General features: G+C 45.6%; 1 protein-coding gene across 2 annotated transcripts in view; it reads left to right on the top strand.

Annotated features, from left to right (window-relative positions):
* Nucleotides 1–27,047, top strand: part of mybpc2a (myosin binding protein Ca) — a 34,398-nt gene extending 7,351 nt beyond the window's left edge. The window contains exons 2-28 of one of the 2 annotated variants that reach the window (XM_029159599.3): nucleotides 3,889–3,924; nucleotides 8,153–8,236; nucleotides 8,342–8,490; nucleotides 8,747–8,864; nucleotides 9,104–9,152; nucleotides 11,184–11,240; nucleotides 11,346–11,512; nucleotides 11,775–11,907; nucleotides 14,114–14,238; nucleotides 17,136–17,241; nucleotides 17,495–17,664; nucleotides 18,299–18,464; nucleotides 18,792–18,898; nucleotides 18,992–19,021; nucleotides 19,414–19,553; nucleotides 19,807–19,966; nucleotides 20,157–20,261; nucleotides 20,422–20,610; nucleotides 20,750–20,884; nucleotides 21,297–21,464; nucleotides 21,617–21,705; nucleotides 22,550–22,745; nucleotides 23,539–23,678; nucleotides 24,183–24,342; nucleotides 25,291–25,427; nucleotides 26,284–26,470; nucleotides 26,679–27,047. In XM_029159599.3, coding sequence (XP_029015432.1) covers nucleotides 3,889–3,924; nucleotides 8,153–8,236; nucleotides 8,342–8,490; nucleotides 8,747–8,864; nucleotides 9,104–9,152; nucleotides 11,184–11,240; nucleotides 11,346–11,512; nucleotides 11,775–11,907; nucleotides 14,114–14,238; nucleotides 17,136–17,241; nucleotides 17,495–17,664; nucleotides 18,299–18,464; nucleotides 18,792–18,898; nucleotides 18,992–19,021; nucleotides 19,414–19,553; nucleotides 19,807–19,966; nucleotides 20,157–20,261; nucleotides 20,422–20,610; nucleotides 20,750–20,884; nucleotides 21,297–21,464; nucleotides 21,617–21,705; nucleotides 22,550–22,745; nucleotides 23,539–23,678; nucleotides 24,183–24,342; nucleotides 25,291–25,427; nucleotides 26,284–26,470; nucleotides 26,679–26,713 — 3,338 coding nt within the window. In that variant the 3' untranslated portion in view covers nucleotides 26,714–27,047. The remainder of the gene's footprint in view (nucleotides 1–3,888; nucleotides 3,925–8,152; nucleotides 8,237–8,341; nucleotides 8,491–8,746; nucleotides 8,865–9,103; nucleotides 9,153–11,183; nucleotides 11,241–11,345; nucleotides 11,513–11,774; nucleotides 11,908–14,113; nucleotides 14,239–17,135; nucleotides 17,242–17,494; nucleotides 17,665–18,298; nucleotides 18,465–18,791; nucleotides 18,899–18,991; nucleotides 19,022–19,413; nucleotides 19,554–19,806; nucleotides 19,967–20,156; nucleotides 20,262–20,421; nucleotides 20,611–20,749; nucleotides 20,885–21,296; nucleotides 21,465–21,616; nucleotides 21,706–22,549; nucleotides 22,746–23,538; nucleotides 23,679–24,182; nucleotides 24,343–25,290; nucleotides 25,428–26,283; nucleotides 26,471–26,678) is intronic. The other variant, XM_055510908.1, reaches the window with a different exon arrangement.
* Nucleotides 27,048–27,479: the final 432 nt, after the last annotated feature.

Raw genomic sequence — 27,479 nt, 5'->3', positions numbered from 1 at the left:
TGGTTGTTGAACCATGCGATAAATCTGGCAGGAACTAATTTAGGTCTTTAGAGAACGACATGAGAAAAACCTGTAGTGAGTCTGAGCATGCATCAATATAAACCACACACAATTAGAACAGCAGAGATTAGTCAAATTATTTAGATTTTTTATATTTCCTATTCTGCTATTAGTACTTTTATGATGTTTCAAAAATTCTGCTGTTATCAAATCTACAAAGAACAATTTCACTTTCAAGTTAATTAACTTTCAGAGCAGAATATCCCATCATGCCTGGACGGGAGTCCATATGACAAACAGCCAGTGACTCCATTCTGGATCAAGACCAGCTGGAAACATGCTGCTGTAGCTCTTTAAGTCCTGTTGGTATTTATGCAACATTCACACTGGAGAACTGCACCACACAAAGCACAGCATCTTTAATAAAACATATATTGCTTGTGCAATGCACACTACATAGAATATTACATAATTTAGCAGATGCTTATTTTTAAACTTTCTAAAGAACCAGCAATGCTTACATTTATTAGTATGTGAGGTCAGGAAGAAATCCCCAATAGTGGATCTGTTAGAGCTCCTGTTAAAGCCAGCACACTGAACCCCTTCCCTATGTCTCAGTTTGGGTATTTAGGTAATAGTATTAAGTTTATGGTCAGCACTATATTACTTTACAAGGCAATGAAATCCTACAGTAGAAAGCTAAAAATGATATTAGTGATAAGCTTTGGAAATAAAAAGGCTCTAATTGTGGATACCCTGATCATCATGTGTGTATTTAAAGGATGTATTGACAGTGATAGTGTCAGTAAATCTAAGTAAATAAAATCCTCTTTTCCAAGCACCTCACATGATATTTGTTAAATATAAACTGTGTAAATCTCTTCTGCCTCACTGAAGAAACCAATCCTCAGGCTCTTAGTGTGAAACCCGTCGCCATCCTTGACCCCACGTTGGCCTGAATCCTCCTCCTTCTCTCTCCCCGTTTTAGCCTCCACCTCGTCCCTCTCCGGCTCACTTTAGCCATTTTTCTCCGCGGAAGAAAGTGGAATCCGATTAAAGTAGGGCAATCAAAAAAAGGTGAGACAAAAAGTGCTGAGAGTAGGGATTTGCATTAAGTGAAAAAGGAAGAAGGAATGGAAACTGAGAGAAATTATCCATTTAACAGATACCTGTAAGACAGGGAAGCAGACGGCTGTAATCTAGGCCAGAGGAAACCGTGGCGGTACTGTAATACAGCAGCGTTGGGTTCACAGAACACAGTCAGCACTACTGCGTAGGGTTCAAGGGTCACAGGTGTCCTGGCTATGACTTATGGACTTGCCTAGGGCCTTTTCAAAATAAAGGGACTTAATAATAGACGAAAAACAAAAGAGTTGCATCAGCGCAAACGTCGCATCGCTAGAATACCTCACAGCACGGCTACAATAAGACACATAACACCTACACTAATTCAGATGTTTTGTTGTTTTGATGTTTTTTTTAATTAAAAATGAAATACCTTTTCTTAACTGTAGCTAAAATCATTATTCTGGCAAATGTCCTCAATAATTTGGGAGCTAGTCTTGTTAAATTGCTAATAAACTAAGATGTCAAACACCAGCATGGTTAGCATGCTAGTGTTTGACAGATCAGAAACTGATCTGAAGCACCGGTCCACTGTGCTTCGGATCAGTTTCAGAGCGCGGCGGCGCTTTTGGCTTCGCGCGAGTACGTGAATGCGGATGCTTCCGGCTATTCCTGATTGATTTCACGCACCATCGCAGTCCTGAGCGTTGTCACCTTAGCCTTGACCGACGTTCCTCACAGGTCAGTGGGCTCCCAAAGGTCAAACACCGAAAGCTCTCAAACATTGCATTTTTCAACGTCTTGCCTTGAGCAGACACACGGGGCTCTGCTCAGAGAGAGGCCGGTGTTTGCCGTCCCTTCATAAATGTAGGATCACATTATTTTTATTTTTACTTAACTTAACAAAATATTATTTTTTAAACCCAGTTTACATAAAAATAGCCTGACACAGCTTCAAGCATTTAGCATTTTTCTCCAGTTTTTTTACATGGAACTTTTCATCATCTTAAATATATAAAGATGCTCAATTAAATTTTTACGTTATGATATACATGTAAAGAGATATTTAGTGAATTGGAATCTATGGGGTACAGAGTTTTTTGGATCTAGGCTCCAGCAAGAACAAACTCTCCTTTGAGATCTTACTATGTATTCTGACATACGGCCAGTTCACTGTATAAAAAAAAAGCTCTGGTAAACGGTGTATAATTTACAGGGACATGTTTCATCTTTGAGCAGAGTCTGCTAACAGCTCCAATACGCCAGCCTTCATTACGCAGGTGCTGCAGCTCTGGGACCTGCTCTAGCAGTCGTTTTGTAAACTTCGGGGCACATTTAGCAGAACTGTGTTATTAATAATCACACATATCTGAAACAGCTGGGATCTGTTTCTATGGTGATTTTATGACACTTATTAAACGCTCCAATTGTGAATCAAGATGAAAAAAAAGCCCCTGCTCCTGCAGGCAAGTCAGCAACGCTTGGAAACACCTTGATATGAAGGTGAAATGCTTGCGGAAAACATAAACCCATTAATTTCACCGACTTGTTTCTGATCCTTGCATGTGAGGGGTGGAGAGATGCTTCAGCGGGAATCAAAAGGAGGTTTTTAAGCCCTGGTGCGTCACAGATCTCCTCTTGGATTCAAGTGCTGAGAGAGGCATTAATAAATTGCTGCCTGAGAAACAAGCCTTCTCCAAAATAGTAGCTCGCGTTAGCTCCCCAACAGCAGGCGTGGAGCGCCAGCACTGAGCTTCGGGCCGAGCCAAGGCCCATCCTTGATATCCTAGACCCACTGCTAAGTAGGCTCGTGGGACACCAGCTCTGCGGTGCCAGTTGTGGGTTGCTGGTGGTTCGAGAGGAGTGCGATGATCTCATTCATTTCTGCGGCTCAGCCCTTTAATTGGCGCCGCTGTCTCGACTGTACCTCTTTGGCACAGTGAGGCCGTTTTAACATTTAAACACACGCCCTAATGGGAGCGCAGACCTGTGAAATTATTGAAAACGACGGTTTGGATGTGAATGCTTCCAAAGCTGAATGGTTACTGTGCTGCTGTGTGCTTTAGTCTGTGTGGCAGACAGGAACGGAGCCTAATCTGCTATCTCATTAGACGCCCTCGAGCATCTAAAGTAACCCAGATCTGGGATCCTGGAACTTTGATGTACTTATCCTATCAAAACCATTTTTGTCTTGAGGCTGCCCCTTTTAGAAAATTTTAAGCCCAATTATTCATCATGATCTGTGAAAAACTTATTATTATCTAAGTCTCACTGTTTCTGTAAACCATGCCTTGTTTGAATCGTACACTGTTCCCCCTTTGAAATCCAATATTCTCTCTTTTGCCAGAGGCAAACCCCACAGAAATCAAGAAGAGCTGCACGAAGCAAGGTTGCTTGAATGTGGTTATCCTGAGTGGGTACTGTTGAATGTGTGTTTATATTAGCGAAACCACTCATTTTAAAGTGTATGTTAGTGCAGTTTTGTATTAAGGGTCATCAGTGTATCTGCATTGTGGTTTCGCGTGGTATCTCAAGTCATTTGCGAGTGGTTTGTAGAACAAAATGAGTATATACTGTACAAGAAAACCTCATTCATAGCATCACAGATAAATAGAGTGATGAAAAAGTGCCCTTAGTTATGTATAGAAAAAAATATTAATTAATATCCCCTGAGAATTCAGATCACAAGAAGTGGCTCTTCTTCAGTTTTCTGAGTCTCAGCTCTTGAAGCCATGACTAACCAAACACTGTGCTGCTGGTGTTGTATGATATGAAATAATGAGGATGTACAAATTAATTTACATAATTGTTGTTTAATTGCAGCAGCCAAGGGCAACGATGCTGCAGCAGCCCCTGCCGGTAAGCACCTTCATCACATGTAATGTGAGCCCACAAGCTATGCTCCACAAATCCTAGTTATTTACATACAGAATAATCAGCTGTTATATATTTAAACAATCACAAACAACGACAAAACAAATATTTTGGTTCATTGTTTGTTTGTTTTATGTTTCCGAGAAAGCTGGTAAGAAAACACATCACATCCAGTGTTTGTCTATGAGTTTGTCTGGATGACTGTGCACTATGTAGATCACCGTCATCATCATCATCATCATCATCATCACCATCATCATCATCATATTACAGTAGCAGCATCCTCATCATCACGTCTACAAAATAATCCTTTCCCTCATTCATTCAGAGGGGACAGCAGAGGAGGAGGGTAAGACTTGAACGATGAAGCAAACACAGAAGACGTGGACTTCTGTGGTGATGGGACTGAGTGTGCAGGCGCATTAAATGCATGCACCCCCTCACCCCCACCACACACACACACACACACACACACACACACACACACACACACACACACACACACACACACACACACACACACACACACACACACACACACACACACACACAGCATATTACCAGCTTATTCTAAGCACCAGAGATACTAATACTCATTAAGGTAAATTGGCTGAGCATCAGACTGTGTATTTTTGACGTTCTCGTTCCAGAGTGTGTATGCAGCTACTGTGTAAATGCGTACATCATATTCAGAAAACTCTTTGCCATTCGTCCTTGAGGTGTCATTGTAAAAATGTCCCGATGCCTGTGTTGGTGAGCCTCATTTGGGCCTTCATTTGAATCTGCTTATTCTTTGAATGCGCCACATGGTAGAACAGATGAGGTCGAGTGTGCCTCAGCTGAACGTACACGTCCAAACTGACGTTTATTCATGTGCCAGCGCTTTTAAATGATTCCCTAGAAACGTTCCTGGGATGACGCGATTCGATATGCATGGGGAGAGTCTAGCTTCTTTTCACTGGTGGAGAGGAGCCAGTGGAAATTAAGATGTGAAGTGATTAAGCTGTTGAAGCCTTTATGGGTCATTGAGACGCAGTCTATTCACCTGTGTCTAACAGCTGTGGGACAGATGTGCTGGACTTGTATGTAGACAGGTATTGCCGTGCTTCTAGAGTGTTTTCCTTCACTCCTATGGATCCAAATCATTGTGAACTCAAGCAAACTCTAAACTAGTGAAGTATCTCACATAATCTATCAAATTACGCCATTCATTAAAAGAGACACATCTCCATAAAGTTACCATTAACAGTATTTGTGAAACACATCGATTCAGTCACTAAAAACAATACTCAACGTATAAAACAAGATGGAAATGCTGAGTGCTTCTGTGTGACATTTTCCACTGATTGTTTTTGTCCTGCTGCAGCTCATTATACCACGCTGCTGTTCAGTATGTGTGAGGAAGGTTTGGAGACAGATTAAAGATGGCAGATTGTTTCTCTCATTTCATTTCCCAGAGTTCCTGAAAATCCTGACCTTTCAATTCCAATCTATAGCTGTGGGTAATGCACTGAGCTAAATATGTGGGGTAATTGTGTGTGGGCAAAGCAGTCAACAGCAGCTGCCACATATACAGTAAATGTGTGGCAGTGTGAGTTTGAGAGTATTTGTGCAGTCACTGTCAGTCAAGATGATTGAACGTGTGTGAAAAGCAAAGATCAGTGAAAAAACGTGGGGGGACATTTTTGATTGACTCAAGTCACCAGTAAGTGTATTTATAATGTGGCTGCAGAGAAAACAAATGTTACAGTGGTTCACAAACACACAAGGCCACAATTAGTAAATATAGACATAAACAAATTACATTGGAAAAGCAGGAGTAGGTTTGATACAAACACTCTGACTCTGTAGTCTGCCTAAGGTCAGGGGCTGAAGAAGTGTGTGTGTGTGTGTGTGTGTGTGTGTGTGTGTGTGTGTGTGTGTGTGTGTGTGTGTGTGTGTGTGTGTGTGTGTGTGTGTGTGTGTGTGTGTGTGTGTGTGTGTACTTACTGTGCTGTAGATGTTATCTGCAGTCACACTCACACAGGAGGCCTCCATCAGAGGAGCAGGGGGTTAACCCTTCGTTGTCTGCTGGGCTAATTTCAGTTCCTGACTGTTTCTTTTCACCCAGCCAACAGTGAGCCGTGGGAGGGTGAGGAGAAGACGCGCTGTCTGTCAGCCTGCGTGTGTTTGTTTTGTGTGTTTGGGGCATCCTCTTCCTCGCTGGAGCCTGCGACTGCTCTGGTGAAAACCAAATGCCGCTGCTTAAGATCACGACTACTGGTTCCCACTACTGTAAGCGCACGCATCCAGTAGGAAGATTAGAATGACTTATCATTTTCAGGACGGTGAGTGAAATGTGTTTACATGTTTGAACAACGTGACAAAATGCTTCACAGCAACTGAAGGCAGTCAGCGAAAGGGGCTGAAAGCAATGCAGAGATAGAACTTAAAAGAAAAACAAGTCAAAGCTAATTCATCACTTACCTTGTCAGATGAAACGTGTTGATGGAGGAATGAGTGAATAAATAAAAACATATCAGACAACAGTGGAGCTCATGACTTGCAATCTAAGCGCGGTGGCTCGACGGGTCCCACCAAAGCATCCGAGTGAACGTTTGAGTGTCTTAAACTTGAAATGAACCGAGGAGGTGTTTTAAAAAAGTGATATATCCTGCCTGTTCCTCTGCTGGGTATATATCATCTGCGTCTGTGTGTGATATGTTGTTCTCAGTGCAGTGGTATTTATTATTCATAACCTTCTTCTGTGTTCATGCACAACGTGAGACTGTCTTCTGTCTGCTCTGATGATAAATTAATATCATACTACGAGTAATAAGTAGTAAATTACATTATTATACATTGGTATGCATGGACTGGCCCAAATCCCAGTTTGGTATTTGAAATAGATTTGCTCACACACCTGTTCGCCACAAAACACCAGCTTTATAATAATGTTACCTGGTAAAGTACAACATAATGTCATTAATTAACACCTTGACTATTTTAACGAAGTCATTCAATATTTACAGTGTTTGTAGTTGGGTTTCTGTCCAACACCTGTCCAACATCCCAGCATTCTCAGAGCCCAGTATGGATTCACTGAGCATCCCTCAACGTATGTAACAGTATAGCAGTGTAAACACGTGAACGGGTCCACTGGGTGCTATTTCAAGATCAGTTTTATCCACTTAGCATTCTAACCGAGACCTTTTAAATCATCCTCAACATCTGAACTTGGATTCGTCCTCAGGGGCGCTTTTGATTAAAAGATCAAATTAACCGAGCCCATAAAAGCAGCGAGACCCGAGGAGGAGGAGGAGGCGCCGGCCACGGAACTCTTGGAATTTATGGAGGCGCGTGACCTTCCATAACACGTGACCCTCCATCCGTCCTCCCAGCGGCTGCTCTCATCCAATAGTGGTCCACCTGCCGCTCTGATTGGTGGAGCTTCCTCTTCAGCCGCGGCTCGTCCATAAACAGTGCCCAGTATGTTGAACTGTTAATGCTGATTATGTGGCGTTAACCTTCTGACTTGAGCACAGCACAAGTGGTTTTTGAACTTGCTGAAGGTACAACCAATTACCAGCCTTGTTTTGTGCGAGACAAAACACGATGTGTTCATTAGCGACAGAGAAGGAGCGATTTGTTTTATGGGGCGTGAGAGCACCTTGAGCTTTAACGTGTGAGCGTTCCTCACCTGAGCTTGATCTCTGGGCCAATTAACGCTTCCGCTCAACAGCACAGCGCCGGTACTGTACAGACTGACGTGTTCCCCGCTCTCTCTTTTTGTCCCCTCTCTGGTGCAGGGCTGCCTCCTGACGCTAATAGAAATGAGTACGTAACAGTTTCTGTAGCGGCTGACAAGCGAACACCTCGTATACGGTGCTTCCAACACACGAGGGCGTTCAGCTTCAGCTTCAGTTTAGTCAGATTATTGAGAACGAACCCTCGCGTCTCTTTAGAGACGATCCCTAATTCCCTGGGATGAGTCTGTTCCAGGGATCCTTGGTTGCCTGTGACTTTTCAGAAGGTCAGAAAGTCCAAACCAGCTGACTCCTGCTCAGATTCAGTGCCTCTGAGCTGAATAACACTTCTTTTCCTCAAACTATCACCACATAGGAGTTTTACTGTGAAACAAACCTGATTAAGGACGCCGCCGACTCTGTGGATCGTTTGATCGCCTCCTGTCGTTGTTTTGTGTACTCACTGCGTGGTTTGTGACCCATCACAGAGCAGGTCTCAGGGGAGGAAGCTCAGCCGTCAGAGACGAGCGGCCTGTTCGTGCTGAAGCCCGAGAGCGTCACTGCGACAAAAGGTTCGGCGGAACCTGGGCGACATCGGCCCCCATTCACTAATGCCCAATCACAGACAAGTTCATCTGCTTCCATTAATCACCGTGGCTCATTCTCGGTCCTGGCAGGCAAGGACGTCACGTTTGTGACCAAAGTGGACTCGTCGAGCCTGACGAGGAAGCCGACCATGAAATGGCTGAAGGGGAAGTGGCTCGACCTGGGCAGCAAAGCTGGGAAGCACCTGCAGTTTAAAGAGTCCTATGACAGGAACACCAAGGTGGGGATGTTTTTACTTTGTGTGCATTCACCGATGAACGGAACAGCTGTTCAGATTTTATAATGACCCTTAGGGCCATTTAGTCTTTGCCATTAAGCCATTAGGTTGTAATTAAGATATACAGTATTTGTTCATTTCCTGAAATCTTGGGAGTTATTTGTCATTGGTCCATGCATTTAAGGGTTAATCCACAGAATGGCTCCAAACCCCGACATAAAAATGCGACAAATCATTCTTCATCCCGTCTCTCCGGCAGATCTACACTTACGAGATGAGCATCATCAAAGTGGTGGATGGCGATGCAGGTGGCTACCGCTGCGAGGTCACCTCCAAAGACAAGTGCGACAGTTGCACATTCGACGTGTCTGTGCAGGGTAGGTCTGCAGACGGACACTTAATCACATTATTGTCATCTTCCATCCTGCGTGTCCGCCGTTGCTGTGTAACTGGCTTTGTCAGCCAATAACTCAGTGAGTGCGATACACATTAGGTCCAATCATTTAGTGGCGCAGCGAGGTCATCAGTCCATTATTCCTCAGCCGCTCGCGCCTGCTGTGTAATGAATTAACCTAGCTGAGCTCTCACCAGTCTTCCTCCTTCTGTCTGCTTTCAGCCGCGCAACAAGAGCAGCAGGACAACATCTTGGAGGCGTTTAAGCGATCGTGAGTGTCAGTGTCGACGCGGGTCCACTCAACGCGTCCCCCATCACATATGCTCGTCTGTAGCTCGCTCGCTGCCTTTGGGCTCTGTCAGTCCCAGTCCGTCCGTCCGTGGAGTCCCTCTTGGTTGGGCGTCTTATGCATTTCGTCCCAGTGACAGTGTCAGGAGGGATTTTTCTATATGTTGCTCTATTCCTTCACTGTCTTCGTCTGTTTTCCTCCTGACTGTGTGAAGTGTATCTGCGCATGCATCCTGTGATTGTACACCCGTTTTAATGAGGTTTTTTTTTTTATCTTGCCTGCGTACAGTGTGAGCGCTGCGCGATCGTAAATCAGCCGACAGCTTCGCGCTGACACCTCGAGTCTCCACGTTTGTTATCTGTGTTTAAAAATATAATTTCCTTTCCTCATTAGAGCCCGAGCAGAAAGGCCCAGGTAAGATGAGAAACACAACATGGGAGACAACAGCATCATATTGTGGTTTAGACAGGATGTCAGTGGGCTTATTTGCAGAATGCTGATATGAGGGGGGAGAGGGCGCGAGAGCGGGGCTGGTGTGATAAATGAAAAGTGAAAAGTTGGATAAAACTCCAACATGTTGCCGGAAAGATAATGGATGAGTGTGCACAGCAACGTGTTATGTAGAGGTCATGCAGCTTAACCTCCACGAGCTGGAAGATCCTTTATGGTGAATAGTCCACTACGTGTTTTTTCCTTGTACAGTTCACTGGTAAAACAATGAATTATGAGTATTATTATATTCTATTTATGTAATTAATAATAATTAATTAAGTAATAATTAGTTTAATTTTTAATTAAATTCCTACTGAACTGAATTCTTAATTAAGCAAGCAGAATTAAGTAACTATAGGAAATTTAAGGCATAAGGGTGCAAATAAAATAAAATACATGTTATTATGTTGAGCTTGCAGCTCTAAAGCTCTGCGTGGTCTCTACTCAAGTCAAGACAAACGGGGTGACTGGTGAACCGGTGTCTCTTTTAAAACAGTTGCCTGTCAGTCACTGTAATATATAAAAATACCGTTACCTGTACGTCCGCTGCTCTCATCACTTTCACGCTCAACCAAGCAGCTGGCGATCGTGCGCGCCGCGAAGACAACATCACCCCGGGAGAATTACAGTAACGTGCGCCTAAAAGGCAGCGACAGCGCGGATGGATGTCGCCCTTGGATGAACCGTTCACCCATAGGACGAACATGATCGCACGGAATCGCCTGGAATGTATTGGTATTTGTCTTCAATGGGCCTCAGCAGTGGCAGGAAAACACAATGAGGCAACAATGGAGCTGCCAAAACCGTTGACAGTGGGAAAAAAAGCAGACACTTGACTTCTGACACTTGAGGCTGTTGACACGTATTAGCATGGGTCGCACAATGTGCATGTTGTGCATGTAGTAAATCAGGTGTGTAGGACAATAAGTCAGTGTTACTGTCTGTGTTCTTCTTTGGAGTCGGCTTCATGCTAACAGTTCAGCTGAAGATCACAGCCGCCAGAACAAGAGGGAGGGATTTTATACATAATGCAAATCACTATGAAGTTCCTGTGATGTGTGTGTGTTTGAACAGCCTGCTCCTCTGCTTATAGCTTATTTATGTCCTATCTGTTACTTACATGCCGCTTGTCTGTTGTGATTTCTGTCTGTCACATGAATTCAGGGCATGACGGCAGTTTGTAGCTTTCATCAAAAGCTCTGCTCTGTATTCTACAACCTATTTTTGTGGCGATTAGAAGCGAAGGCTGGAGGCAAAAAAAGGGGGGTACGCCTCGACAACAAGCTTCATTACAAGTCCACTGTGTACTGTTTGCATTCGCTCGTGTTGTCTTTGTTGGAATTGTGTCTTATAATTTCTGTGCCAATTACAATCTGGGTAATGTGAAAGAAAAGGGGGGTTTGTTATTCGGTGTCCGTTACTAGTGCTATTGTTCCACTATCTAATTTAAATAAGCCAAATAAGACGGGATCATAAACATACTATTATAAACCCCATCAATCCCTTTTCTGTTACCTCCAGCGGAGACGCAGGTGAGGATGCTGGAGATCTAGACTTCAGTGCGCTGCTCAAGAAGAGGTAAGGATGTCGTCTGCAACTCATCCGCATCTCCGGAGCCGCGTCCTCGCACATTTGTGTGTAAATGTAGGCTTTTCATCCCGCATGATATCCACGAATAACCAGAGAAAGGAAACAACAGGAGCCCAAAGAAGAAGTGGACGTGTGGGAAATCCTCAAAGCAGCCAAGCCCTGCGACTACGAGAAGATCGCCTTTCAGTACGGCATCACAGACCTGAGAGGCATGCTGAAGATGCTGAAGAAGATGAAGGGGGAGGAGAAGAGGAGTGACGGTGAGGGGCGAGGGAAGCGGCTGGGGGGGTTGTGAAGGGGAGGCGGGCGGTGCACTAGGAGGCAGGAAACGGGAGCTTACTGATGCAGCCGGCTGTGCACAGCAGCAGCGTTCTGGGCCTTATGGGGGACGTTCCACTGCTGGGACCACAGGTGGAGTGTGTGTTTGCGTGTGTTCGCTACCGCTTGCCACTTGGATTGTTGAGGAGTACTTGGCCAGTAAAGCTGTGGCTGAACTCTGCTGACCGGACGTTTTCTTGTCAGTTTTCCTGAGGAAGCTGGATGCGGCCTACACGGTGGACAAAGGCCACAAGCTCCAGCTCTCTGTGGAGGTGGACGACCCCGACGTTCCCGTCAAGTGGCTCAAGAACGGACAGGAGATCCAGCCGTCGGCCAAGTGAGCAGCTCAGCTCCGCAGCAGCTGATGTGTGGCACGTGTTTATCTGTGAACGTGAAGGGAGATCGTCTGTCATTGTGCTTTGTCTGATACCAGCATAGTGTAAAATTCATTCTCAGGGGCTTTGGGCTGCGGTCCTCCTCTCCAGCATGCACCTACTAAGATACAAAAATAAATGCGTTAGCAGAAAATACTTCCACGTCCACAAGGCCCAGAGCTGCACAAGCGTTTGTCGGGGGTCATGTTTCCGTTCAGGAAGCAAAAGGTACTAAGTTCTGTTCAATTTCACCCGAGTCCTCTGGGAAATTCTGTATGAGGCCCTTTAGCTGCTAAACGCTGTGTGCTACTGTACGTTAGTGTCTGTTGTTTGGTGCTGAGCAGGTGCTGTACGTGTACATTACACCAGGTTTCTACAAACACATATAGAGCAGGCTCAGTTGTGAGGGTAAACAAACTGCAAACACTGTAACTGTCTGTGTGCATTGACCTTGTATTAATTTTACTGCAGGGACTGCTGCTGATATTAAAGCCGTTAATCGTGCCTCGTGCTCTAAAAGCTAACTAGGCCCAGTTTAGCGGATTGCTGTGATTGACTTAATGTTCAAAGCTAATAAAAATACAGTTTGCATGTTTATGTGAAGTAAGATCTCATATGGCAAATATACAAACCACAAATAACATCAGATATTGTGTAAGTACTGCTTTATATAGCGCTGGGGGCCTCACCAGCCAATCAGAGGGCACCTCCTCCGATTCAACACGCTGAACTGACTGAAAAGCCACAGATGGATGTGGGACCAGTATAAGGTGTGAAACCCTGCAGGGACTCGCTGTTATGTTGGCTATTTTCATGAGCAACTCCATTTCACAACAGCGGCTAATTTGAAATGTGGCCATGACCACGGCCTGTAAAGGTTTAACGCAAAACCGTATTCGTCACAGTACAGTGCCTACTGCAGACACAGATACTGTAGTATTGTTTGTTTTTGCGTCGTGGGCTGCTGAACACGCTCCACTTTCGCTCTTCTCCTTGCTCTTTTCCCCTGATTTTACAAAGGCTTCTTTCTGTGTTTTATTGAAGAGGGTACAGCTGTTGCAAGTGCTATTTTTTTCATCGGCTTCACCATCTGTCGGTTTGAGTAGCTTCGTGCTGGTTATTGAATGTAAGACGGCTCTTTTCTGCTTTTCATTAAGACTGTTAATATGTGAGCGGGGACCTTTTTACCCGACACACTTCTTCTGAGGTGGTGCTTCAGGCTGTGCAGCACCGTGGTACTGTATAATACAGTACGTCAATAAAATGTGTCATAGCACAGTAACACCAACACCAAATAATTTAGCCTACAGACAGATGAACAGTTAAGTCCCATAGGTGTATTAGCAAAATGTTAATATTTTGCTGAAATCAATGATTCAACCTGACTGGAGCAACCAAAAGGTTCCGTCTTTACCTTTGTTTTGTTTGAATTTACCACCAATTAATGGTGGTTGTTCAGTGACAGACAGTAAAAAAATACTTATTCCTCCAGAATCCAACCTTAAACAACCAGGATGATCTTATGTCCATGTTTTGTGGGCTGTCAACAATTTTTAGATTTTTCTTTTACTTTCTAGGAATTCTGGGTAAAAACACAACAAGGTGCACATTTCCTTTTCCTCCTAAAGGAGAGGTTTTTATTTTAAAATGCTCATTCAAATATATGAGGACAAAACAACATCTTCATGTAATTCCAGGGTCCTACCATGAAAACGAGAAGTGGTCGGACACACACACAGCAGCAAATCCCGTCCCTCGTTCACAGAAACTAAAGTCTCATTTTTTCGCCTCGTCGACCACTAACACTGTGGCACTCCTTCACACGCAGCGCCCACTGTGGCTCGGTCCTCAGCAGCTGTAATTAAGTTTTCACCTTCCATCATACAGTACAGTACCGTTCGCGTGGTTCCTGTAACTCCTGGGCACGTGGAGCCGTTCACCCGCCCTGGAGCAGCAGTGTGGGAGCAGAGCTCTCAAGGTCTGCACCAAATGCGTGAACTCTTTGTCTCAGTCTGCAGCAGTGAGTCACGGCTCCGTCTCCGGGCCCTTTGCGTCTGAATAGTATCTGGCTCCGCTGAAAGCACTTCTTCATTATTCACTCGGTTTCCCTTTGTATCTCTGTTCTCATTTGTTTTGTATGCTTTTCGCACATAATCCCTGTGTGCCCAGGTATGTGATTGAGAGCGTGGGCAACAAGCGGACGCTCACTATCAACAAGTGCAACCTGTCGGATGACGCGGCGTACGAGTGCGTGGTCGGGGAGGAGAAGTGCTCCACGGAGGTTTTTGTCAAAGGTATGTGAGTCACTGTCTGTGGAGGGATCCTTTCAGGAGGGGGAGCTTTTTCTGCTCGGTTAAGCAAATGCTGTCATTTGAGCATCGAGGGGCCTGACAGCTCTGTTCCCGTCCCCGCGTCTCGTGTTTGTCATCTGTTTATTCCGGCGCTTTTATGGCGCACAGTCGCACGCGGCGCTCTGTTGTCTGCTCACTCATTTTTAATGGGTACGTGGCGAGTGAAATTTTTATGTTTTGTTTACTGTCATGTATCATCGTCGCTGGGCCGCACGTATTAACGCGCTGTCACTTTTTCACGCGCTTGACTGAAATGTGTGCTTTGCAGCCCAATTTGAATGCAATTCAATATCTGTTCTTATGTATTTTTAGATTTTATACTACTAATATATATATATATATATATATATATATATATATATATATATATATAGGCGGTAAAATTATTACCTTAATGGTTTTGTAGAAAGATTCTTTTACCCACTCACATTTGAACGGGCCATTCTCAGTCATTCCCAGTGTGAGAGGTTGTAATGGATGTAATTGGGTCTGCTGCTTGTATATTAATCCCATGTCTTACTCCGCGTGCTCCCATCCTGCGTTCACATTAACACAGGCCAGAGAAGAAGCTAAGCTCCTCAGCGCAGACGCCGCCCCCGTGCTGCTCCAGCGTGTGCTTGTGTGTTCATAAAAATATCATTCATGCTGCTGCTCGCAAAACATCTACATCACTAGCTTTTGTGGATGATTCATCTTGACATTAGCGAGGGCAGTGGGGAGTTCAGCAGATGACAGCTAGTCAAAACTGGCAGACACACTACTTTAAAAAAGACATGGAGTGCTTAGGCTGAGCTTGGGTTTTCGCTCTGTTGTGATTCTCAGATGAATGTTTTGTCTTTGCTATGTCATGAAAATCACTTTATTATCAGGATTACGTGAAAATTACTGTACAAAATAAAATACCTTTTTGCTTTTCTAATAAAAACTAAAACAGGGATTAGCACGGACAGCACAGATTGCTAAATTGAGATTACTACATTAAGAGCAAATCCACTTAGTTTGAAATTTGCGTCTAGATATTTCTCTGAAATCCACTTAATTTGAAATTTGCGTTTAGATATTTCTCTCCCATTGTGGCATCTTAAATAAAGCCACCAAACCACAGTCGAAGACTTTTAAAATCAGCTGTCGTTGGTGTGCTGTTTGCAAATGTCACACCCAAACTGAAAGTACAGTATACAGTAGCTGGAATCTGATATGATTAGCAAAATGAAAAATGAAATTAGAAAATTAGTTTTATCCAGACAGGTGCAGATTATTTATTCTGACGTACACTGTGGTGTACAGGTTAAGGTTTAGATTACATTAACAACCCGAAAATGGCTGGGTTTCATTCAAGGCTTCCTTACAGTATGTTTGAGCGGCCGCTTTGTTTTTTTTTTCTGTGTACTCTAAACACAGGCATCCACTGCAGTTGTGAGGTTTTCCGTCAATCTATAGGTTTGTAGCCAATTGACCAGTAGGATTGACTCCAGCTCCCTCTGAAAAAATGACCTTAGGACAACAAACGTTCCTGACTCAATCACGTGGTAGATGCAATTTTCAATTGTACACTGTATATAGATGGGCAAAATTGTACTTTTTTCTGTTTGAATGCATACGCTTTTTTATGGTTCTTAAGACTTCAGGAATTCAACGCCTGAGGAAGAAATGAGAAAGCACTGGTTGGCTTTTGAATGCTGCCATTCTAGTGATTCTCTTGCAGTTGAAAATGCCGGAAACGAACTTGAAAGCAGTGAGAATCGTCTCAACCACCTCTAGGCAAGATGGATGAATACAGCACAGTTATAATATGTACAGGTAGTAATAGAAATATTCACATGATGTGGTTTAAATTGATGACATCTTCTACACTAGACAGTGGTTCATTATTCAAACCTTTAGGCCAGACAGGAGCAAGTAAACACGCTGTAGCTATCAAACCTCAGCTTGTTGCATCTCCAGCATAAATTGTTGAAGGAAGTGCTCTCGGTTATTATGCAGCATGCAGACCAGCCCCGATTTACACACAAGACATTACAGTGAATCGCACATATGTCTTGTGCTTTCGAGACGGTCCTTTAGAAAGTTTCTGGCCTCTCCAGCTGAGGTTGGAGCGAACCGAGACGTCCGGAGGGGGACTGGATGCTGACAGTGACAAATAGCCGAGGCAAGCAGAGCATCAAGCATTATGCCATGTGGTTACGCAACAAGACTCACACCACCTCAGGAGACGTGAAGTACCTTCCACCTCCACAAGACAGGTGTGACCGGCGGCACTGATAGAGTCTTCACAAGTATATTGTCCTGTTATCCAAATCAAAAGGCTGGTATTTTCTGTCACTTTGGAAGGAGACAAGCGATGCCACTCTCCATCCGCTGTAACTACAGAGGAGAAGGAGTAAGAGCGCTTGTCAAAACGACCTTCTGGGTCATCTGTGCAAGTCTCCGCTTATGATCCACATTTATGTAGCGGCTGTGAATACGACCAGAACAAAGGAGCCGCGTTCGGCTGAAGTTGTGCGGAGAGCAACAAAGTCTATACATAGAAGAGGTCAGGACGGATCCACGCCGAGCTGTGTTGCGAGAAAAGTCTTAGGAGAAGGCTGCAACCACATGTGTCGTTGTTACCATGACGACGAGGGTTTGTCACACGTGCTTTCTGAACAGATGTTCACACTGAGGCTAGGATATGCTGCTAATGTCTAAGCTGCGTTTCACTGTCCTCATACATGTATGTGCGTTTAAAGGCATCTAGTGTGACATAAAACATTACACAGCAACTAATACAAATGACAGCCACTGAGCAGCTGATTGAACATCCTCCTGTATTTGACGTCTGACTCTCCTCTTGTCCTCAGAGCCTCCGGTCACCATCACCAAGCTGCTGGATGACGTCCACACTGTTGTGGGTGAGAAGGTGGAGTTTGAGATTAAAGTGTCAGAGGAAGGAGCCACTGTGAAGTGGTGAGCCATTAACCAAGTCACCAAGTGACACACAGAGTTTTCACAGCCAATAGGACCCTAAAATATTTTTGAGGCTCACGTTTTCTATTGTCGTGTACAAAAACTGTGAAAGTTGTGTAGCAGCTAACAATGCTTAATCCTACTATTACTACTTTAATGTGTGTGTGTGTGTGTGTGTGTGTGTGTGTGTGTGTGTGTGTGTGTGTGTGTGTGTGTGTGTGTGTGTGTGTGTGTGTGTGTGTGTCTTCCTTAGGATGAAAGATGGAGTTGAACTGAACAGAGACACTGCGGGTTCAAAGTATAGGTTTAAAAAAGATGGGAGGAAGCACATGTTGATCATAAATGAAGCAACGCAGGAGGATGCGGGGATGTACTACGCCTTCACCACTGGAGGAGAATCCAAAGCAGAGCTGGAAGTGGAAGGTGCGTTGGTTGTTAGTATCTGACATTTACTCACTGAGCGGGTTAAAGTGGCTCTTTACTAATGAACAGCAGAAACTGGCCACACATGGAGCTACAATGTTACAAAATGTTTGAACCACATTAAAGCAGATTTTCACTTGCACTTGTTGATGTGTTACGTTCTGACGGGCATGAAGAGCAACAAATTAGCCGTTGCTCATTTCATAATTAACATGGCTTCTTTAATCTGTTGTATCAGTGCTTCATCACACTGTTCGTCATGCCAATTTTCTCGTACACCTCTGAAATTGATGGGTGGGCCCAGTGTCACCCTCAAGCCTCTCCAAGTTGTCCCAGTTGCTGCAAAGCGGCGAGCCAGATGAGTCTGGTAAATTGATTAGCATGTGTCCTTCCTGCTCACTGGACACTCAGTGTGGACATAGTGGTGCATCCTAAAAGCCCGCAGCACTATCTCCCCCAAGAGGACGGAGGAAGTTCACATTAGTGTGTCACACAAGATTTGAAGAGTCTGTAATTGTTCATTTTAAAAAAAATAACCCCTAATACTTTTGATGCACTGTCATGTTTCATCATTATGTCTGCAGTGAGCACCTGCTCACTGTCTGGACTGCTCTGTATTTGTGTTTCGCTTCAGATAAGGAGCTGGAGGTTCTGCAGAGCATCGCTGACCTGACGGTGAAGTCTGCTGAACAGGCCGTGTTCAAGTGCGAAGTGTCCGATGAAAAGGTGACGGGGAAGTGGTTCAAGGACGACGTTGAAGTCCAGCCCAGCGATCGCATCAAAATTTCCCACGTTGGACGGTACTGTATCAGACCGACGTGGGCCCGTGTTTGACTGTCAGGGAAACCGGTTTTTAGAGGTCTGACCCACATTTGAACAGACTGCATCCACGTGAAGCTCACACACACATACACACACACACACTCCACAATCAGAGCCCAGAGCTTGTGTCAGCGTTCTCTCCCTCGTAACAGCCTATGGCTGGAAATACATCAAGTCGACAGTGGTCACACAAGCCATATAGTATGTTTCCCACTGCAGTATTGCCTCATGAAGTATGTTGCCAGGGCAACTGTCTTTTGCATATTGCGTCGTCTCCTTGGTAACATCTGGTAACATGTCCCCAGGACCCACAAGCTGACAATTGATGATGTGAAGCCTTCAGATGCTGGAGATTATACCTTTGTCCCTGATGGTTATGCTCTTTCTCTCTCTGCAAAGCTCAACTTCCTAGGTGAAGACACAGCAGCCTAAATGTACAGCAGAGCAGTGATGCTTTGTTTATAATATTATAATAGCTAATCAACATTCATGTGTTTCTCCTCAGAGATCAAAATTGAATATGTCCCCAGACAAGGTAAGGTCGGTTTAGCACATTTATTTCCAGTGTTATTATAGATTTGCTGTTATTGTACACTGCTATAAAGCAAAGCTGCACACGAGGCCGTTTGATTGGACGCCTTTAAGTGTGTTTCTCCCGCACCCTACGGTGATGTCACAGTGACACACCCCGGAGTGCATTTTGACATCAGTGTAACGAGGTGTGAATCACTGAGAGCCAGCGTAGCTGCTGTGGCTCAACACTGATGAGCGCGTCCCTTGAAAATATGAGGGAACGTGATGATACGCCTGGCGTCACGAAACGACACGAAACCAATTCACTGCTTAAAATGCTGGGAGCTTGTTTTGCATGATGCTGATGTTTCACGATTCACGTTTACTGTTCTTCTGTGCGTGTCCTTGCTGAAGATCCTCCCAAAATCCACCTGGACACCAGCTCCTTTGGCAACAAGAACACCATCACCGTGGTAGCTGGGAACAAGCTCCGCTTCGACGTGGAGATCACCGGCGAGCCGGCCCCCACCGTGTGCTGGATGAAAGGAGACAATGTGAGCCAGAGCGGAGACGGTTCTCACCCTTCACCTCCAACACACTCGGAATCGCGTCAGATACTTTCTACCTTTGTGCGTCAATCAGCGAGCCGGGCCGTTAGTCACTGATGGGCACAAAGGCGCGTGGAGTGGGAGGGGGTGAATCACCTGTCATTGTGGCAGCTGTGCTTTTGTCGCGTGACACGGCTCTCTTCAGGAACCGCCTTTGTTCTGTCTGCCCCCCCCCCCGTCTGTCCCGCGGGTGAGATAGGTGGTGGCTGAGGCCGAAGGACGAGTCCGCGTGGAGTCGAGAAAGACCCTGAACAGCTTCGTCATCGAGGGGGCGGAGAGAGCGGACGAGGGGCCCTACAGCATCACGGTGACTAACCCCGCCGGCGAGGACAAGGCCGAAATCTATGTCAGGATCGTCGGTCAGTGACACGCTCTCACATTTTCTCCTCACATTTTTAGATTCCTGGCGCTCCTTTATTTCCCAGCTGCACCGAGTTATTTGGCCTCGAACCGAAACGAGGATAGAAAACATTTACACAGAATGAGAACGAATCTTCTGTTTCAGCTTGTTCCTCTCTTACCATTTCTAACTGTAACCTGCCTCTCCAGATGTGCCCAACCCTCCAGAGAATGTCAAGTGCACATCAGTTGGCGAGGACTATGCCGCGGTCACATGGGACCCTCCTCCATTCGACGGCGGAGTTCCTGTTAAAGGTACGTCTGAAACAGACAGTTTCTAATTCTCACATCTGATGTCTCCGTCCCAGGAGAGAACAGCAGTTTAGCTTTAGCGTGTTTGTCCGTTTTAACCATTTTAAAAAAATGGCACTGAGCTGATTTGAACCCAACCGTATGCTTTTAACGCTTCTTCTAGGCTACTTAATGGAGAGGAAGAAGGTGGGCTCGTCCAGGTGGACCAGGCTGAACTTTGACGTTTATGAGTCCACCGCGTACGAGGCTAAGAAGATGATCGAAGGTGTCCTTTATGAGATGAGAGTGTTCGCAGTCAACGGCATTGGCATCTCTCAACCCAGTGCAAACTCGAAGCCCTTCATGCCCATTGGTGCGTTGCCATTTGTCATTAGCAGAATGGTTAATTAACAGAGGCTTTTTGCACAATGCTCATTTTGGAGCAGCTTAACCTACCTCCCATTCCATTTACACTGGGTATTAAGGCATTAATTAGCTCCTGTCTCTCTCAGCCCCCACCGGCGAACCCACTCGTCTCACGGTGGATGATGTGACAGACACTACCTGTGCTCTGAAGTGGCGTCCTCCAGAGAAGATCGGGGCGGGAGGCATCGACGGTTACATCATCGAGTATTGCAAAGAAGGAAGTAATTATTTGCCAATAGATCCCACTTTATTTTTAGGGGTCATAGAGGCAGTAAATCAATCGTGAAACCTATCTAATCACCATAACATCTCTGAATCCACATTGTGGTTCAACTTGGTTGTTTGGTCTTTGGCTCAAGACACTAACAAATGACTAAGAGAACTGTGGGAGGAGCTGGAGAACCTGGAGAGAATTCACCTACCTCAGAATTCAGCACTATCGCCTGATTAAACCAAATGAAACATGCTGTGGATTAGGAGACATTACATTATAATAAAACTTTATCTTTGCTCACAGCTGGTACTTGGAATGTAAAAATTCCTCCAAACTGTCCTCAAGCACATGCACTTTACTTCGTTGGGTATTTCTGAGTGGTTTTGTGCGACTTCTTCTCTTCATGTGTTGACGCTCAGGTGATCAGTGGGTGCAGGCTAATGAGACACCAGTGGAAAAGAACCAGTACAGGGTGAAGGACCTGCCAGTGGGGGAAAAGATGTTGTTCAGGGTGGTGGCCGTTAACGTTGCCGGGCGAAGCCCCCCTGCTGTTATCGCCCAGGCTGTCACCATCAGAGAGATCATGGGTCAGAGATGTTTTAAGAAATGTAACAAGCTAATATTAATAAAACTGTGTTATGGATGTTAAATAAGGTTAAATCCACTTCTTTCATAAACGATTTAACGACTTTATTTCATTTATCTCCTCCTTCTGTTGCTCCTGCTGTTTGCCTGTCAGAGAATCCAAAGATCCGCCTGCCTCGCCATCTGAGAACCAAACTCATCCAGACTGTGGGCGAGAAGGTGAACTTGGTAATCCCCTTCCAGGTTAGTCCAGTCCTGGCCAACGCTTTCCTCTGCGTTTAGACAGATAGACGCTAGATTTGCAATAACAGAAAGAAAAACTGTTCTGACATGCTCGAGCAACAACGGTGTTTGAAGACGACATGGGCTGCTTTGACTTTGATCTTGTGTGAAATGGCTGGATCAGACCCTGGGGCATTTAAGACCAACAACTTCAGAAAAGGGGGGAAAGAGGCAGTAAAGAGCACTTTGTATCCACATAAGTTTGGTCACGGCAGAGGGATTTCTGGTCCAACACTGAAGTGACTTTGTTGAAGTCAGCTGCACCAAAGACAGGAGGCAAAACAGTGAAGAGCCTCTTTTAAGGCAGACTTGCCTTCGGGTTCTGGTACATGACCAGATGCTCTTCACTACTGGAAACAATCAGACAACAGACCTGTTTCTTATCTGATATGGAAGCTTTTCCGTTTCTGAAATGCAGATCTGATTTGTAAACCTTTCTACTAAAGAAAGCTAAGGGCAGCACTTGACAGCGACTTGCAGATGTTGGTAATGGTGGAAAGGAGCTAACAGTGAGGAGCAAAGGGGACGCCAGTGTTACAAATAAAAATAGATGAGAAAAGTGAACCCTGGCTCCTGCTTGCGTTTGAAGAAGTGTATAAAAAGCTCGTTGTTCGAGGACGTGGCTACGCAACGTTCTCCTGGGAGAAAAGAGCACCTACAGTTCTACGTAGCGTAACTAAAGCTGAGACACGGCTATATATTTCAAATAAAACAGAATTCCTGTTGCAAACATCTAATAAAGGCAAATATCTCAAACATGTCACCTTGACCCAATCCATGGATGTAACGCGTGTGTTTTTTCCAGGGGAAACCTCGCCCTCTCGTGACCTGGTTCAAAGAGGGCGTTCCCCTGGAGGACAAATCGGTGGGAACCCGCACCAGCGAGCGTGACACCATCCTCTTCATCCGCTCGGCCGAGAGAAGCCACTCCGGGAGGTACACGCTGTGTGTGCAGATCGAGACCATGCAGGACAACGCCGACATACACATCCAGATCGTAGGTGGGTCTGGTTCAGTTCTCCCCAAGACCGGTTCAGGCTTGAGCAGAACACCCCCCCGGGTTAATAACCTGTTTGAACTGAGCCCAAATCTGTGACATGCCGGGGCTTTTTTTTCCTCTAATTTGATGATAATTCCTAATTTCATACTACTTAGGATCTGTTACTCAAAGCAGCGAATCATCAAAGCCCTCGTTCCTCTCGCTCACATAATCCTGGCTCCTGCTCTGCCTTTGCGGCCGCCGGCTTACCGCTCGTCTCCACAGGTCGGGGTGCTGGGTGGGATTATTCGGCGGGGGCTCCACCGGGATCATTTCCTCGCACGCCGGGATTAGGTCTGAATTTTACGGGGTGCTCTGTCACTTCCTCTGCTTAGACGGCTGAGCTAATGAGCAGCCCCGTTCAGACGCTCTGTCGCGAGGAGTCGCTACAGGGAGGATTACTGGGGACAACCTGGGGTGCAGAGCACTGTTGGACTAATGGCATGTAGATTACTACAGTATGTACAGTACTGCTGCAGAATCCATGACAAACGCACTGTGCTGCTGTTTCTCAGCTCGTCAGTTCTTTGCCACCACAGGTTTTCTAGTAATGGAAGCCGCTCGTCGTCAGCTCTGCTAATCTGCCAATCTACTGCTGCGAGTGTTGATTTCTCTCCCTTCGTGGGTCTTCCCTGCTTCAAATCTCTTTATCAATCCACCTCTCTCTCCCTTCAGCCTCTCTCTCACCTCTAAAAGCGTGTCTATCTGCTGGTTATCTCAACCATAACTGTGCCCCCCGCCTCCACCCCACCCAGACAAACCGGGTCCCCCCGTTGGAGTGCACGTCACAGACGTTTGGGGCTTCAACGCCGCTCTGGAGTGGAAGCCACCTAAAGATGACGGCAACTGTGAGGTCACTGGATACACCATTCAGAAGGCCGACCTGAAGACGAAGGTACGCAGGAAGCGACGCCGCTCTCCTTCACATTTACAGCATGTTTGATCAGATTTCAGGGAAGGGAAATAATGATTAGATCCAGGTCAGAGGAGCGTGGATGCTAAGGGACATGTGCCATTGTTGGTTTTAATTTATCCACATGATCACGACACACTCCAACCAGAGGAAACTCAGCATCCGGATGACTGGGAGGACTGGATGGGAAGCTAAAGAGCCCTTGTCACCAAAAGGCCCTTCCCTCGCTGCTATTTTCCAACATCGACAACTGTTGAGTGGACCATCAAGATGGTTCTTCCTGTAGTTATGGGATTTGCCACATACCTGCAAAGCCACAGTGGTTATATTGTGTATGAATGGAGGGTGAGGCTGTGGAAGAAGATAATTGCTGGAGAAAGGAGGCGATGGCAGCTTACACTATACACACTGGGTCTCCACCCTGGCTATGGACCTCTTTGAACCTCTCCTCTCTCTCTGTCTGCCTCCCTCGCTCGCCCACATTAGGAGTGGTTCACGGTCTATGAGCACAACCGCAGGCCCAGCTGCACTGTGTCTGACCTGGTCATGGGGAACGAGTATTCCTTTCGAGTGTTCAGCGAAAACATCTGTGGCCTCAGCGATGAGCCCGGCATCAGCAAGAACGCCGCCGTCATTACGAAAACAGGTAATGAAATCCCCGCAGAGCGACGTGGGCTTTAACGTGATAGTTTTGCCTTTGATGCCAAAGAGCATCCAGTGCCTGCTGAGCTACAGTATAGACCCGTTGTATTCACTTAAAACGTACAGAGATGCTGAAAACTAGTCAGACCTAATGAAACACATTACACATGCAATAACTGATAACATAACAACAATTCAAGTAGTTAATTGTTGGTTTCCTGCATGTGTTTGTAAGGAAAATTCATTTGTACTGATTATGGAAATGGTAAACATTCTTTGACAGACTGTTAAATAACATTTAATACTGTCCACGGGTTCTGAAAGCAACTAGGCTGGGAAATTAACACCTGCCACCAGCCAAATGCTGCCACTGTTGTTGCATTTGCTTACTCTACCAGAAAGTCTGGCAGCCAACCAGCCAATCTCCTTTGTGTTCCAAGGAGCAGTCTGGCCTGTAAAATTGTGGGGATTGTTTATCATTGTTTCCGTCTGACCTCAGCATAAATCAAAAGTTTCCCCGTCTCAGCGATTCAAACGATAATCTGCAAATTACAGCGGTTCGCCGTTGTAACGAGATGCGAAAGGAAAACACTCGCAAAGCGGCTGCTGTTGATTACAGCGCGTTACAAATCAGGCTTCAACGTTTGTTTTTTAAAGTCTTGCCGCGTCCACATTGTGACATTTATGGTTGGGACGTGGATGTCAAAATAAAGCATGTTGCATTGCTCCTCACCAATATGCTATGATTAATTCATGAGATGCCTTGGTTTTCCAACTGTCTGAGGCTCTTTCCTTATATGAAATCCATAAATCTCTCATATGATATTCACGATTTATCATCAGTATTTTTTATTGAGTAAATTTACTGTTTTTCACTTTTTTTGACACTGCTCTGCATCTTGCGATGTTTACGTTTAAACTAAGACTAAACACTTGACTCCACTCCGTCCAGGTCTGGCTTTTAAACCTCCTGCCTTCAAAGAGAGAGACGTCAACAGCTGCCCTAAGTTCACAGCGCCCCTGGTGGACAGAAGTGTGGTTGCAGGTTACGCCGCTGCCATTAGCTGTGCCGTCCGTGGCAACCCCAAGGTGCATATGCATGGACCCTTACAGTTAATAGATCTACTATCATCATTACTAACTATTTAATCAATTAGATTTTGGTTCACCTCCAGAAAAGAGGATTATTTGAATCTCCTAAAAATCATTTGTACTTGTTTCTCATGAGTGTGACCTCACACTCTGTTTGTAGAGGCTGATAGAAGGGTAAAACAAAGTACTGTATAAATAATGCAGAAGTAATTTTGTGCATATTCCAGAAATAAAACAAAGGCACTTGACAGGATGAAGTAAGCTGAGGATGAAGTTGTTTTCATATGGAGGAAAAGCGATTGGTCATTGTTGCACAGAAGAACACAGAGGAGCTCTGTCTCAGCTGTTTTGTGCACTATATAAGCACTATACACTACACTTCTGTACCCCCCCCCCCCCCATCCTGCTCACACTCCACCTAGATTGGCCCTTTAGCTGCAAGCGAGCGTCGTAAGTACGAGTTTAGAGTGTCACACGGTGAGTGTAGTCGGAGAGGATCTGATGCCTTTGCAGCAGGAGTGTATGATGTCTGAAGTTAGAACAAGAGGTGGAGCAGAGAGATCTGTGAACAGTCTTTTTATAAAAAAAATCCCACCAAATCGACAAAGATTTGTCAAGCCGAAGTGTTGACCTAATTTCACCTCTCTTGCTGTGTTTATATTCTCCCCGTTCCCTCTCCTCTCCTCTCCTCTCCTCTCCTCTCCTCTCCTCTCCTCTCCTCTCCTCTCCTCTCCTCTCCTCTCCTCTCCTCTCCTCTCCTCTCCTCTCCTCTCCTCTCCTCTCCTCTCCTCTCCTCTCTCTCCTCTGTCCTGCCAATGATGCATCCTCCTCCAACACACACAACCCTCTGCAGCCAAAGATCATTTGGATGAAGAATAACATGATTATTGGCGAAGACCCCAAGTTCCTGATGCAGAACAACCAGGGCGTGTTGACTCTGAATATCCGCAAGCCGAGCCTGTTCGACGGGGGCGTCTACTGCTGCAGAGCCGTCAACGATCTCGGGCAGGATCAAGTGCAGTGCAAGCTGGAGGTTCGAGGTATGCCGCCTTCATTTCCTCCTTTCCTCCACGACGCCATGGATCCAAAACAGTGAATTAGAGCACACCCTACATGTAGGTCAGGCAAATATCTCTCTGACAGTTGAGTAAAGGTCAGCGTGATGTGCATGTGCATGACCTTATTGTATTTGTGGTTATTTGCTGTAGTTTCCTTAAACATGCCGCTGTGAATTTCCCTCTTTCTTAGTTGCACAGGAAAAAGCAGAGGGGGTGAAGAAGTGAGCGACAGCGCGGAACAGCAGAGGATACAGGAATAGTAATGGATTATGTATAACAGGACAGTCATGAATAAATGTGATTAGAATAGACCACTGGAAAGGCTCCGGAGCCCCCCCCCCCTCACCTTACTGTATATGCTGCTGCTGCTATGACGAATGCCACATCAGTAATATGCCATAAATTCTTACCGCACGCTCCCACCTTGTCACATCCTGACTGAGAGCAGCGAGAGAGTAGTGTAGTAGCACTGCCCCGCTGTGACCACATACAGATGGATCCTTCTTATCTGTGAAGTGGACCTGTCACTGAGCACACTTATAAAACTGCCTGTCATCCATTACGGCTCCCTGTGTTGTCTGTTTTGTGTCCGGGACGTTTTTATGGGTCGGGGTGAATTTATGATTGCGATGCAGCTGTAGCGCTGAAACCACTGCAGTGTGACCGAGCGGCTGCACACCTCGGTTTCCTGGCGGTTGTGTTCGGTGTGCGATGTGTGAGCGGGAGTCCATTGGCCCCCGTGATGGTTGAATGGAGGGATCGCTGCTCAGCCAGGCGTAGCGGACATCATGGTGGCACCAGGATTAAAGGGGATCTTATAAACAGATATGGACATGTGCCCTTCACACACACACACACACACACACACACACACACACACACACACACACACACACACACACACACACACACACACACACACACACACACACACACTCTCTCTCTCTCTCGCTCTACCCACTGCCTCACCGTCCCACACTCCCCATGACAT

The sequence above is a fragment of the Betta splendens genome, chromosome 8 (genome assembly GCF_900634795.4).
Source record: "Betta splendens chromosome 8, fBetSpl5.4, whole genome shotgun sequence".
Lineage (NCBI taxonomy): Eukaryota > Metazoa > Chordata > Actinopteri > Anabantiformes > Osphronemidae > Betta > Betta splendens.
The sequence above is the reverse complement of the archived record's forward strand: the minus strand, read 5'-3'. Positions and strand labels throughout refer to the sequence as shown.